Raw genomic sequence first — 13,390 nt, forward strand, 5'->3', positions numbered from 1 at the left:
TCTCATCAAATCCGGAAGGAGTCCTTAGAGAAATAGAGGGGATACTTTTTCTTTATGTTTTCGTTTTGTCTCTTTGTTTTGTCACTCCTTCCATTGTAGAGGGTAGAGAGCCTTTTGCTCATAAAGATCTTTTGAGTCGGAACATGACACCCTGCATACTTTGCATGATCTTATATGTTTCGTGTAAGATGAAAGGTAATTGGGAATAGAAATAACTTTGCAAACAGTTTTGAGGAGAGAGCTCCTCTCATTTTTGCGGTGAACTGTCTGTCCGTAAGTAAGTTGAATTAAGTTTCGTTGTTTCTCATGAAATGGTCAAAACTTCGTTACAAATTCGTTTGTTTACTTGCGTTTTAGAATTCTTTAACCAAAAGTTTGTAAAAATACGGAGTAAAAATACGGAGCAACAGAATGGTCGAACCGAACAATCCAACTTTGCTCCTTCTAAAGAAACGAACTTTAAAGCGCGACAGACACAGAGCCGAACTCTTAAATGGTTTCGTTCGTGTTGTTTTCGTTCTTCGCTCTCTCCCTATACGATCGATACGATGCACAGATAAGGCCCCAGGATGTCTTTCGCAAACCAAAATGAAAAACTTAAGAGGGAATAATAATGACATATTCGTTGTTTCAACCATTAACAAGCGGACATTTTGCTTATTGCTCATAATTTATATCAAAGCATCGAATAAGGTGTATATGTTCACGTATTAATCCGCGGTACTGATAAAGCTGAACTGGTTGTTATTAGTTTTGAACTTTGACATCAACCAAATCTTGATCAGGTTCAGATCGGTGATGAGTACATTGCCCCTACCTCGTCTTTACCCAACTTAAGAGTTGTCTTTGAAAACTCGCTATTGTATTGCTTTCCTAAATATCTAATTTGCTAATTAGGGTGTGTTTAGAATATAAGGCAGTTCGCATTGTTACCGTAACAAAGAAATATGATTCTTATATGAGAACGATCCTTCGCAGTAAAGCACTATTTGAGCAATAGTGAAAATCAGACCTGAAAAAAAATAGTGCTTTACTGCGAAGGATCGTTCTCATATACGTCTCATAACCGCAGTTCACACATATGTTTCATATGTTTGTTGTTGTTTGATTTATCATCTACGGGTTTATATCGAATTAATTTGATGGCCTGCTCCCAGTTGGCTTGTTAGCTCAATTGGTAGAGCGCTGCACTAGTATCGCAGAGGTCAGTGGTTCGAATCCCGTACAGGCCTGAAATTTTTTTCAGGTCTGATTTTCACTATTGCTCAAATAGTGCTTTACTGCGAAGGATCGTTCTCATATACGTCTCATAACCGCAGTTCACACATATGTTTCATATGTTTGTTGTTGTTAAATATGATTCTATTATCCCAATAACGTTTCAGCTACACTATAGGTGCTCTCGAGTGCTGTTGCAAATTCTACAAATAAAGAAAGTATCGCGCAAATTTTGTTACGATTATGTTGATTATCAAGATTAACAGGCAGCTTGCACTAGCTTACTTAAATCAATCAGCATCTTACTTTTATTAAGTGTTCTGCCAAACTCAGAAGCATTTTTAGCGCTCTTCACAACTTAATTTTCTTTCTATTGCGTTTATGTCGAGGAAATCATGAATACAATAAGGAAAATTCAATTACAAAGAGCATTCATTTTCAATTTGAAGCCTCGCATTTCTTTTAAACTTTTTAAAGTCTGGGATTTGCCGTTATACACATGGATTCCTGCTCCTTATTTTCGTGGCTATGCCTATTTTCAAAAATACCGCCACATGTGCGGGCTTAACTCCATTGCACAACAAATGCTTGCTTCATAAGACAACCTGACCGAAATAAGCATCTGCACTCTTAACATATTAACGAGAGGTAAATCCAGGTACAACAGTCAATCCTTGTTACCCAACATCATAACTTTTGTCTTTAAGTAGAAAGCAATCTCCCAATTAAAATGTATAGATTAATCAGTTTTAAGCAAGCGTAAGAGTGTTTCAAAAGGCACGATATTCCTTGAATACCATTTTTAAGAGATTTCCTTTCTTAATGAGGCGTAAAGTTCTAAAGACATATTTTCATTTGTATTCACGAGTAAGAATGATAGAGCTATGCAGAGTTTTCCCTTTTAATATACGAAAAAAATCCTTGAAGCCATTTTGAAACAAGACATAACTGCTTCTTTGAAATCATATTTCTTTTTATGACTCAAGGGAGACAAACTTGTAAGAAGATGGGTGAGTTTTAGTATATGTTGACTTTAATGTACAGTATAAATACTCACATTGCACGTCAACACTTGCTGTCCTTGAAACATTTTTACAATTATTAGTGGCCTCACATCTGTATTCCCCGGCTTGACCTCTTGTAATGTTTGTAATCGTCAAGACATTTGTGGTAATGCGTTGACCATCAGGTTTGATCCAAAACACATCTAGTGGACGGTCTCCAGATGCCTGACATGTTAGAGTCACATCGTTCCCCTCGATTATTGTCTGATTGTCTATTTCTTGTATGGATGGAGGAACTAAGGATCCAGAACCAAAAATTATCATTTATTATGTAGTAGCTGGCAGCACCGTGGACAATATGAAGGAGATCCTGTGTTCTCAAGGGAATCCCGAGCGGGCAAGATAGTCGCATCATGCCGGCTCAGGATTGCTCGCTTTGATCCCACACAAAAAAAAAAAGTTATATGGAGCGGACTCAAAAAGTTCGTAACTTTTGAAGAATGTCGGTGATAAAGTCGCAAAAGGGGGCAGAAGACGGTCAAAATATAGAAAACACACTAAACGACCCTCATGGATTTATTCTGCTGTTAACACAGTTGGCTTTGTTTCCCGGCTCTGGGAATAAACAAGGCATTCTTGATTCTTATTAAAGCGAAACCTTTTTGCTCATTTATAAATCCTTCAATTACCTCGTTCACTTTTTTGCGTTTTCATCGACCTCAACTTTGTCTCGGTCCATAAAAACGCCAAAAAGAGAACTTGCCAATATCCAGCCATCTTGACCCTACACTTGGTCAATAACGCGTAAACTATTCATTAATGAGATTTTCTTTATATATATAAAACACATCTGGTACAAAACAAATGTGCCTAGTTTAGATAACTGCTATCTTGCACGGTAAGAGACTAACAAATACCATACTGGAAATAAAAGCTGTCTCATCGATGTGAAGGATAGCAGATCGTTTTCATACCTGTTCATTTCATACTACCGTAATAATACTCTTGATAATTGTTGGTCATTGGACACAGTACGACCACATTTTGAATATGCCCAGCCAATTTCCCAATTTGATCAGATGCCAAGTGTGAACCTTTCACCAAAACATTTTGGATGTTTTTATAAAAGTAATTCAAATGGAATGTTATTGATCATTGAATCATTTGCAAGATATAACTCATATCTCAAAGTGCTCTTCTTGCATGAATTTGCCAGATGAAACACTTTTTGAGAATCCCCCTATAAATCATAGCATGCACTACAAATACAGCTGTTTGCAGAAAGGTTGTCGGAAAAATGCGCACGACAATCTCGGGTGTTTGGTAATCAATGAATTTTAATCAGTGAAATAAAGAAATAAGAACCAAGGAACTGATGAACAGTGGACAAATACTGACATGCGCGTAAATACTAGACGAACAAAACAATAGAATATTACGTTGTAAACATTTTTCTTGGGGAAACAAAATTCATGAAACCCGCTGTGCCTCTTCGTTACAATGCTGTTTTCCTGGAAATCCTGAGATCAAGAAATTGGAACCACTAAAATAACAAGTTCTCAGTCGCAAATTCATTACATTTGCTTACTAAGCGCAATATATTGTGCTTCTCTTCTCAAGTGAAAGGCCACATCAAATAATCGACTCCAGGCGGTCAAGTAGGTTTTTTTATTTTGGATATATCAACAAAGTTGAAATGGCACATGACCTCTGCGGCTCCCATTCTTGTACACACTTGTTAAGGTATTACAGCTATACAAAGATAGATATTTGCTCAAAGAGTCTCTACAACTCAGCAATTTTCAATTCAGAGTTGACTGTTTAGAATGCCATTTCTTTCTCATCTTTTGTACAAAGTGGATACTGTCATTACTGCTCCTTTTTCTGAGTCTGCATTAATTTTGACGTACCAACACATTTTTGATGAGATAGGAATGTTTTTAAGAATTCCCCCGCACATAAGTTTCTGTATTTATTTTTTTTTTACGCGAAAGCTTTTGTAGTTTTTTTTACTGGCATTCTGCTATGCTCACGATCGAATCGTGTTCGCACATGGTACTCACCACTGTTGATATCCCCCTGACAACGATTAACAAACACCGCATGATGAGATCTGAATTCTTTTGCATATTTATTTCTTTTGCAACATCATTTTGTTTTGCACACAACGCTGATTCGTCACACTTTTGTTCTATGCATGGCGCTACTCTGTCCAAATTATACATCATCACATTCATCTGACACAGCGTTGTTTGGTACCAAACAAACATTCCTGCATAACAAAAAAGTGAATTTAATATTCGCACAAAAGCGACATAACTAATGGAACGAACAGAAAAATAACAGCGGATAATATACTCTGTTTGAGCAAAAACATAACAAATGTAAGCTTAATAATCACGATAAAGGTCACATAAATATAGCAATTACGTTTATCCTCAACCTGACGAAAGTCCGACACTGCATCTTTGTTGTCGTTTCCCAGAGTTTGATCCCAAGGCACCTTGTATTTATCAACAAATGTTCTCCTGTCACTCAGTCCACATTTTCTGTTCAGTGATAACTCATTTGATTTCTGGTTTGATCTAAAGAGAACTTCACTAAATCGTTTGATTCTCTTGCTATTTTAAGTTCACGAAACGACCGGTTCTAAATATACGCTCATTACACACGCCATCTTTTAGAGTGAGTCTACCGCGAACGGTGTGTGGGTCTGTATGTTTGAGCGTAGAAAAGATGACACAAATTGTTAACACATTCGACATATCCGCCATCTTTGAAGGGTGACGCTATATCGAAGGCGTTCGTCGAGGGTAAGAGTAAACAGTAATTTTGGTCAGCGGGCAAATTATGAAACCCGCGAGTACGAGTATTGCGAAATCCCGCGAAAGGATGACATTTAAAAACCGAAGACAATTTTTGACTAAGCCACTAGAATGCGTTATGATGGCGACGACTCAGTAAATATATGAAAATAATATATGTTTACTGCGCTTTCATAAAATGTATAGAAGCGTTCTTCGCAGTAATAAACCCTACTTATCTAGTAGGTGGAAATAGGGCCTGAAAAAATCTTAGGTTCGTACGGGATTTGAACCTATGACCTCTGCGATACTGGTGCATTGCTCTACAGACTGAGCTAACAAGCCAACTAGGAGCAGGTCATTATGTTGGTTCGTATTAAACCCGCCAATAAATTTGAATAAATGAAAATCTTACATGTGTACTGCGGTTTCATAAAATATACGAAAGCGTTCCTCGCAGTCAGTAAACCCTATTTATGTAGTAGCGACTAAGTACCGTAGACATGACTTATTGACCTTCCCTGTTCTGCCAACAGAAGAGCGAACATATTAGGCATGCAATGTCTACTTTCAGTAACAAGTGTAAAATTACAAAGTCGTAAGTGAAAAAAGCTGTTCCTTCAATTTGAAACGGCAGTCACTTTGAGAATAAAGTAACCCTTTAGTTGCCTGTCATTATATTTGTAGTGAGGTCGCTGACGCCAAAACGGGCTGGCTTTCTCTATCTTGGCCTTGCATCGAGCTGGTGCACTTAAAACAGAAGTATGGGTACAAGTGCGGAGTTCTCATTTGTCTCACGCTCTGCACCCACACGCGACATTTAGTTTTTAAGTTTAATACAGAAGTCACTATTCTCATTAAATCATGAGGTGTTAAGGTACGAAATATTTACCCTCGCAAGGTAACTAGGAAGAAAGTGCATTCGATTAAATATACCTCAGTAACCTCTGAATTATTTCTGCCTTAAAAGGAATTTAACAGAATATTGCATATTCTTCAATCATTTTTCCTAATGATTGATTGTTGTTTTCGATCGTTTCTTTAAGTTTGCTAGATGTTTTTGCGAAGAGTCCTCCGTAGATGCTCGACATAGCAACCCAACGTGCACTAATAACGTCTGTTGTTACGATGACATCCACGAGTAAGTAACCTAAGTCACAGCTTGTTTCCAAACTGCATATCATTTAATCTTGCCAAGCATTGGGTTTGATCCTGATATAGAGTTAAGAGTCAAAGTTTGAGACCTGACCCAATAAGAAAGAAGACTTACTTAAGTGAATGATAATGAAATACTTGTTTCGTCCGCTGTAGGAGAAATATCAACGTCTGCATAGTGTGCCATGACGACGGTGGAGAAGATTGGCTGGGATGCGACAGTTGTGGCCTGTACTTCCACGCAAGTTGCATCAAAGTAGATTTCTCAGACTCTCTCCAGCTACTTTGTCTGCCCTTATTAATTTCACAACATCGTTGCGGATTAGTGACGTAAATTGATGGTGGAGAATATTCTTCCCAGTGTGGGGCTGGGTTAAGACTAAGCTAGGCTGTGTACAATTCCTGAAATTCCCGTTATTTCACGAATTATTTGACGCTTAAGTGTTGACAAGTTTTTCGCGTTACGTAAGTGAAAAATTGACTCAACGCTGCAAGGAGAATCTCCCTCAAAATTTACTCTTAAGAGTTGAAGTTACAGTCCAAAATTCAAACGTTACTGTTAGGTTTATTGGCGCATTGATAACCTTGTAAATAGCTCAAACATACTGAAAACATTTTCATTCGTTTTTGTATATCTTCATCCTTTGTTCAGTACGATTTTACACACTTCGGGTTTGAACTTTTCGTGGGGAACAAGAGCTACAGCTTACACGACGTATTTCAAGTTTAAACACTGTACTATGAACTTGTGTGTTCGACCCTCGACGAACGCCTTCGATATAGCGTCACCCATCTTTGAAAGCGTGGAAAAAAGGTTGGGCCTTTATTGTTACGTGTCTGCGGTATTCTCCATTGCACGTGGCGGAGTTTTGTGGAAAAACCCGATGGTAAACCTATAGTCGGTCGCCCGACTAAAAATGCAGTTTAAAATGTTCGCTCTAAGGCTGGTAAATTCCATCACTAATTAATTATGGTAGATTCACGTGAAGCCAGATTCAGTTAAGTAAAGATTTCAAAGGACACATGCATTTTTGGGGAAATGTTATATCCTGCCTTGACAAGGCAAAAGTAGTTTATTCTTGCGGGTAGAGTACATGCGTTCTAGCAATATGAAACGTTACTGAAACAGTAGGCAATTACGTTGTGTACATCCATAAAAAAAATAACAATGACAATTACAACAACTGATGGCAACTAAGAAGCATCACATTTGTTGATCCAAAATAGTCCAATAATGCCTCACGAGTCAATTGAACTTCTCGAAAATACATTGATTTCATAGCCTCTACGGTTATACCACTAAAAATGAAGAACTCCCTTCCTGTCACTTGTTATTAAAAAAATAAAAAACGCAAAGGAAAAGTGCTCGCAGTACCTTTGCAAGTATTAAAAAGCCAAAGAGTCGCGAATTACAATTGGTTTCCAAAAACAGGGAACCATTAGATTTAAATACGGGCAGTTTTTACAAATGACTCAGTTATAGCCTGATTTCGCATTTGGGCTGATCCCCAAACTGTAATAAACTTCGATAGTGATTCTGAGAGGTTATCATTTACATCTTTCACTTAACACTTTCTTAGTAGCTCTTGCAAACAAGTTTTCCTCTCCATTAAGTAAACAAACCCTAAAATAAGGCTCCATTTGAAATAGATTTTATAAATTAGCTACCACGGTGCTCATTTGCTAAGTTATTTTGATAACATAAACAGATTATGTTATCCTACACACCTCAGAACATGGAATAGTCACTCACCGTACACATGAACAGGAATCGTTCCACTACTTCCTGTTCCATACTTGTTGTTGGCCACACATTTGTAAATGAACACTCCCTTAGCTGACATGTTCCTGCTCCACATTCCTGAAGTGCTTTTGTCCAATATAGCAATGCCATTCTCAAACAGCTGGTATGACGTCACAGGTGGATTAGCATCAGCTGCACAGTTAAGGCTTGTAACACCATTCTGACATGCTGTGTAGTGGGCAGCAGATGTTTTGAACTGGGTAATCTCTGGTTTGTCTGGGAGAGGAATATGAAAAGGTCACTATAACATTCATGAGAAAATAATTCATCGCCTTATATCCTGTTACTTAACAGCAACAGCAAAAAAAATATATTTCCGTCTAACTCCAAATCTACTATAATTCTAAGTTCGTTTAAACTATTTTAAGAGCATAATGAAAATGTATTCTTACAAAGTTAAACTGTTTATTTATTTAAATTCTGCATATTTTATCTTGCAAAGTGGCTATTTCTGATGTAGCTCAATCACCAAGTTAAGTGTGCATGTTTTCCAATTTCATAAACTTTATTAGGCAATAATGTCAACTGGTTATGTGTCACTCATGATGTATGATGCTCCATTGTGATATTGGTCCTCTTTTCTTTTGAAAATGATCAGGAAAAACTCATATCTGTTGTGCCTCTCATAGGATTTAAAGTAAATAAATGTTATAATTATGGTTAAGTTCAGTTTATAGCTCAAAACCAGATTTTCAAGAACCTTTCCAAAGACTTTTGAGGATGATAAATACACGTTCCTCCAAGGTTAAAAAAGAAAAAAAACAGTGACTTAGTCAAACAGCTTATTTAGACTTGAAGAAGAATTTCTGTCGGGTGATTTTAAACTTCATGCTTGGTTTTGACAGAATAATCTGATATAACTCAGTAAGAAGTTTAAAGTTAGTTTTCCCATATATAATTAGAAATGATCCAAGAAGTCTTTTTTCTCATAATTTTTTTTCGATGTGATTGTAAGTATTACATCAGGTACGATGTAGATAATCACATTTCAATTGTGTTCCTCAAATTTTCTAGTTTTTCCCCTAAAAAAGTAACACTAATTTGTTACTGTGAGTAATCACCACAAATGGGTTGGCATTTATAGTTTTCACTTAGCCTTCCTATAGGCACTTCCATAATCGCAGACATTACTTTCAGATTCAATTTTAAAACTCTAATCTGGCGACTGATCTGGGTATTGTTGGTTAGTTAGTTAGTTAGTTAAGCCCCTGGCTCCAGGTTGGAGCATGGGCCATCGACAGACTGCCGCCACTGACGCCTCTTTTCTGCCACCTGTTGCAGCTCCTTCCAGTTCTTCCCGAGGACCTTCATCTCTTTTTCCGTATCTCTCCTCCGGGTATTCTTGGGGCGGCCCCTCTTTCGTTTTCCCTGTGGATTCCAACTCAGGGCTTGCCTCGTAATGCTGTTTGAGGGTCTTCTCAGCGTGTGGCCTACCCACATCCATTTTCTCTTCCTCACATGCTTGACCATCGGTATTTGACCTGTCCACTCCCAGAGCTCCTCGTTTGTGATCTTGTCTGTCCAATGTATCTTCAGGATTCGACGCAAACAATGATTGACATATGATTGTAACTTTCTTGCCGTTTTGACTGTCATCCTCCACGTCTCTGCCTCGTATAAAAGCACAGCGTTTACATTAGAGTTGAAGATTTTCAGCTTAGTTGATGTAGATATGCTGCCAGAGCTCCAGATCTTCTTAAGGGAGTGGAAGGCTCCTCTTGCTTTATTAATCCTGTTTGCAACGTCTGCTTCAGTTCCCCCACATGTGTCTACTACGCTCCCAAGGTATGTAAACGATTCTACCTCTTCGATATCGGCGTGATTCACTCTGATCTTCCTCCTTGAACCTGAGTTAATCTTCATGACTTTGGTCTTTGCGGTGTTGATAGCAAGGCCAGTTTTTCTTGACCTTTCTTCCATCTCCGATGTGATTGTAAGTATTACATCAGGTACGATAAAGATAATCACATTACAATTGTGTTGACACTAATTTGTTATTGTGAGTAATCACCACAAATGGGTTGGCATTTATAGTTTTCACTTAACCTTCCTATAGGCACTTCCATAATCGCAGACATTACTTTCAGACTCAATTTTAAAACTCCAATCTGACGACTGATCTGGGTATTGTACAGGACTTTAATTTTTCATTGATCAACATAGTATTGTCCACGTATGATGTGCGATCCTCGCAGTAGATAAAATATATGAACCTCATATATTCATTGCATCTCATAGTATTGTCCACTAGCATGTTCCGTGGATTACAATTGATATTTTCCATTGACTGATCTTTGTGAAATAAATGGTACAAAAGAACAGAATCGCAAACGTTAGATTGAAAATAAAAAATAAACATCAACCACATCCTGTGGAATGAAGTTGCTTAAAAATTTCTTTTCGAGTATGCAGTATGCTGGCCTTTGGTTTGAATTGCTCCAAGTTTCCAAAGTTTAGTGGCTGTATGGGCCTAAAAGCCGTCGTTGTCTCTGGATTATTTCAAATTGACATTCACATATTGAGAGCTACTTCCGACTATATTTTAACATCATGAGTCAATACAATGGATGTTGTTACGCTCTTAGAATGTTTGTCATGTATAGACCTGGAGGAAACTTAACTTTTTATATTTTGAAGCCTGTTGTAAGTTAACAACAAAAATTGAAAGACTACTAATATTTTGTTATTATGAAAGTGAAACGTACTGGTTAGTTTAGAAGGTATGGGGACATAAAAAAGATTTTACACCACTAACCATCAATAGCCAAATGTCAACTTCATGTCTCTTTCCTAGCTTATACAATTAATCAAAGGATATCTTTATGTTGCCATGGCATATGTACTTGCAAACTTGACTTTCTATAGTTACCTGCAGTGAAACATGTTTTGGCCTTAAAGAGCAGATGTTGAATATACGAAAGCTTTTTATCATGCATCTATACATTGATTGGAAATAAGGATTCTGAAACAATTCAAAGTTGTCTGTATGTCCATGACCACATTGATAGCCCCTTATAAAGTTCAAACTTCTTCCCAGTATCTCAAGGTCACAAAACTGTTCCTCACTTTGGGGACATTTTAAATTCCAAAAACTCTTCAAAGTCATCAGGAAACGTGAAGGCCAGTGAACTTGCTATAAGAGATATAACAATATTTATTCCATGACTCGGGCAGTCAGAGGGCCAATAACTAAAATCAACCAATCAAAATGCTCTATTGCGGTCAATATTCTCTCAGTATTGGACCGGGCACTGTCCCGAATGGTCCCGAATGATACGACATTTGTGTCCCTTTGAACTTCAGTCGTATAATAAATCTCTTATTAACCAAGTTTGCTCGGGACCGTACTTGAAGAATATCGGCCCTCGCTCTTTTTTTTACGGACCTTGCTGCGCTCGGTCCGTACTGTCAAGACCTCGGGCCGATATTCTCCCAGTACAGCCCTCGCGCTTAGTTAGTAAGATATATATTTTTAATGGCTACAAGACTGTTGTATGTGTTAAAATGTTTGTTAGCTAGGTGATCTAAGTTCATGGTTAGTGTAACATTGCACTCAAGTTTAGAGAGATCAGTTAATGTCTGTGATCTAACATCCAGAACAAAATTGTACTATTGATATTCCACAAACATTTCATTTTTCCAGACATTGCTTTTTCCTAAGTGTTTTAGTGGTTATCTGGTTGTATGGAAAAGTCTTTAAAACTCGTTTCTGGAAAAGAATTACATTGTTTGAATGTCACTGATCGTAAACACATTCTGTAACAACTACATTCTGTACAAGGCCTTCAACTTACGAATGTTTTTAACCCTTGAGGGCTCTGTAAATCTTTTCAAAAAAGATTTTCATAAATGAATTTGCAACAACTTTTATCACTCCCTGTATATTGGATAATTTTATCTATAACTCCAATGAGGAATTATTTTTGGTGATAAAGCGTTTTTTTTTTGTGATTATGAAAAAAACTAAGACCCACTTCAATTTGGGGATCTGTAAATTCCTTAAGGAGCCTATTTTTTCCTGTGTGCTTTAATTCAATCGCTAACAGTGTGGCAAAGCACATAATTTTAAATTCTGAATCGATTCTTTAAATCTAGGCTGTGGCACTTAAGAGCGATTGTTTTGCAAGACCGCGTGATTGGTGGCACATCGATCGAAAATTGATTATCCGCATATTTCAGTTAGAGATGCCTTATTGTGAACTTAAAAACTTAGTAAGGTTTTTATCCCCAGACTTGCTTCTATATCCTAGAAAAATCACGAAAACTGAAACCAGCGCCAGTAGCCGTAAAACTGCGGAAATCAGTGCCCCTAGTAGAGGCAAATCAACTTTGCTTGCGAGAAGCGCGAAAGAAAGCAAGCTCGTATCAATTTTACAAATTTGTTTCGGAGAGATTGAGGTATGGCTTAAGTCTAAAACGGGACCATTTCACTGAATTTTTAGCTCAGGGAACGCTTGTAAAAATCACCAATATTTCAAAATCCAAATATCGCATTTCCCAACAAATTTTCAATTATCCTTTTCCCCATGCGGTATAACTCAGAATCGGTTCAGGTTAAGCTCATGGTAAGTGGAAATAGTGTTGTTTTCGAGGATATAAAAATTAGTTTGGGGTTTTTCTTTTCCGCGCGGAAAAACCAGGCTGAACTTTGTGAAAATTGGAACATATTTCGTTAGCTAGCGGAGGGCGTCCGCTTTTCTTTGAGTATTCGAACACCTGTAAGTTTTTAACAAAGTTCTAGGGTAAACTTGAGCTTCATTGTCGACTTCAAAGAGGACAATTCAATCATCTATAACGGCAGGTCAAATATTCTTTGTTGAAGACGTTGACGCTGGAAAGCAATCTATGTAAAGATGTGACACACTCAAGCATTTGTCACGCATGGCTGAAATTATTTCAATCGTGTTTCCATCTTGTAATTTTACGGCCACGAATATCCATGAATAACGCTTTTTAGTATATACTAAAACAGTGGATAGCGTCGAAGGTGTGCTCTGATTGGCTAGTCAAACTCCGAATATCGTTTGCTATTTACCTCCGATCAACTCGGGAAAAAATGGCGTCCGGTTTGCACTCGTGACAAGCGAAGAAATCAGTCAAATTAACGACAAGGCACTCCCTGAAAACACAAAGAAAGCGACGGAATTTGGTTTGGCCGTGTCTAAAGGTAGTGGTTTAAGTTTTTAACCCGGAGTTTATCGATAAAAATCAATGAGAAAGGTTTTGTTTACAAATGCAAATTAATCTAGCGTAACCTCAGTTGTTCGCTTGAAAATCAAAGTTGAATGGAATGTATGAATTAAAATCAATTTCTGGTGGTGTGTATTATCTCACTGTTTTAGTATACACTAAAACAACTATTCACCTCAGTGTCGGTGGTTAGCGGTGGATATTTACCGAGGCGC

At 37.6% G+C, this 13,390-nt stretch overlaps 1 protein-coding gene across 1 annotated transcript in view; it reads right to left on the reverse strand.

Moving 5' to 3' along the window:
• Window positions 1-13,390, reverse strand: part of LOC111332253 (fibroblast growth factor receptor 4-like) — a 59,224-nt gene that overhangs the window by 26,261 nt on the left and 19,573 nt on the right. The window contains exons 6-7 of the mRNA XM_088727735.1: window positions 7,935-8,201; window positions 2,276-2,518 (exon numbers count right to left, since the gene is read on the reverse strand). Coding sequence (XP_088583861.1) covers window positions 2,276-2,518; window positions 7,935-8,201 — 510 coding nt within the window. The remainder of the gene's footprint in view (window positions 1-2,275; window positions 2,519-7,934; window positions 8,202-13,390) is intronic.

The sequence above is a fragment of the Stylophora pistillata genome, chromosome 7, assembly GCF_964205215.1.
Source record: "Stylophora pistillata chromosome 7, jaStyPist1.2, whole genome shotgun sequence".
NCBI classification, from domain to species: Eukaryota; Metazoa; Cnidaria; class Anthozoa; order Scleractinia; family Pocilloporidae; genus Stylophora; species Stylophora pistillata.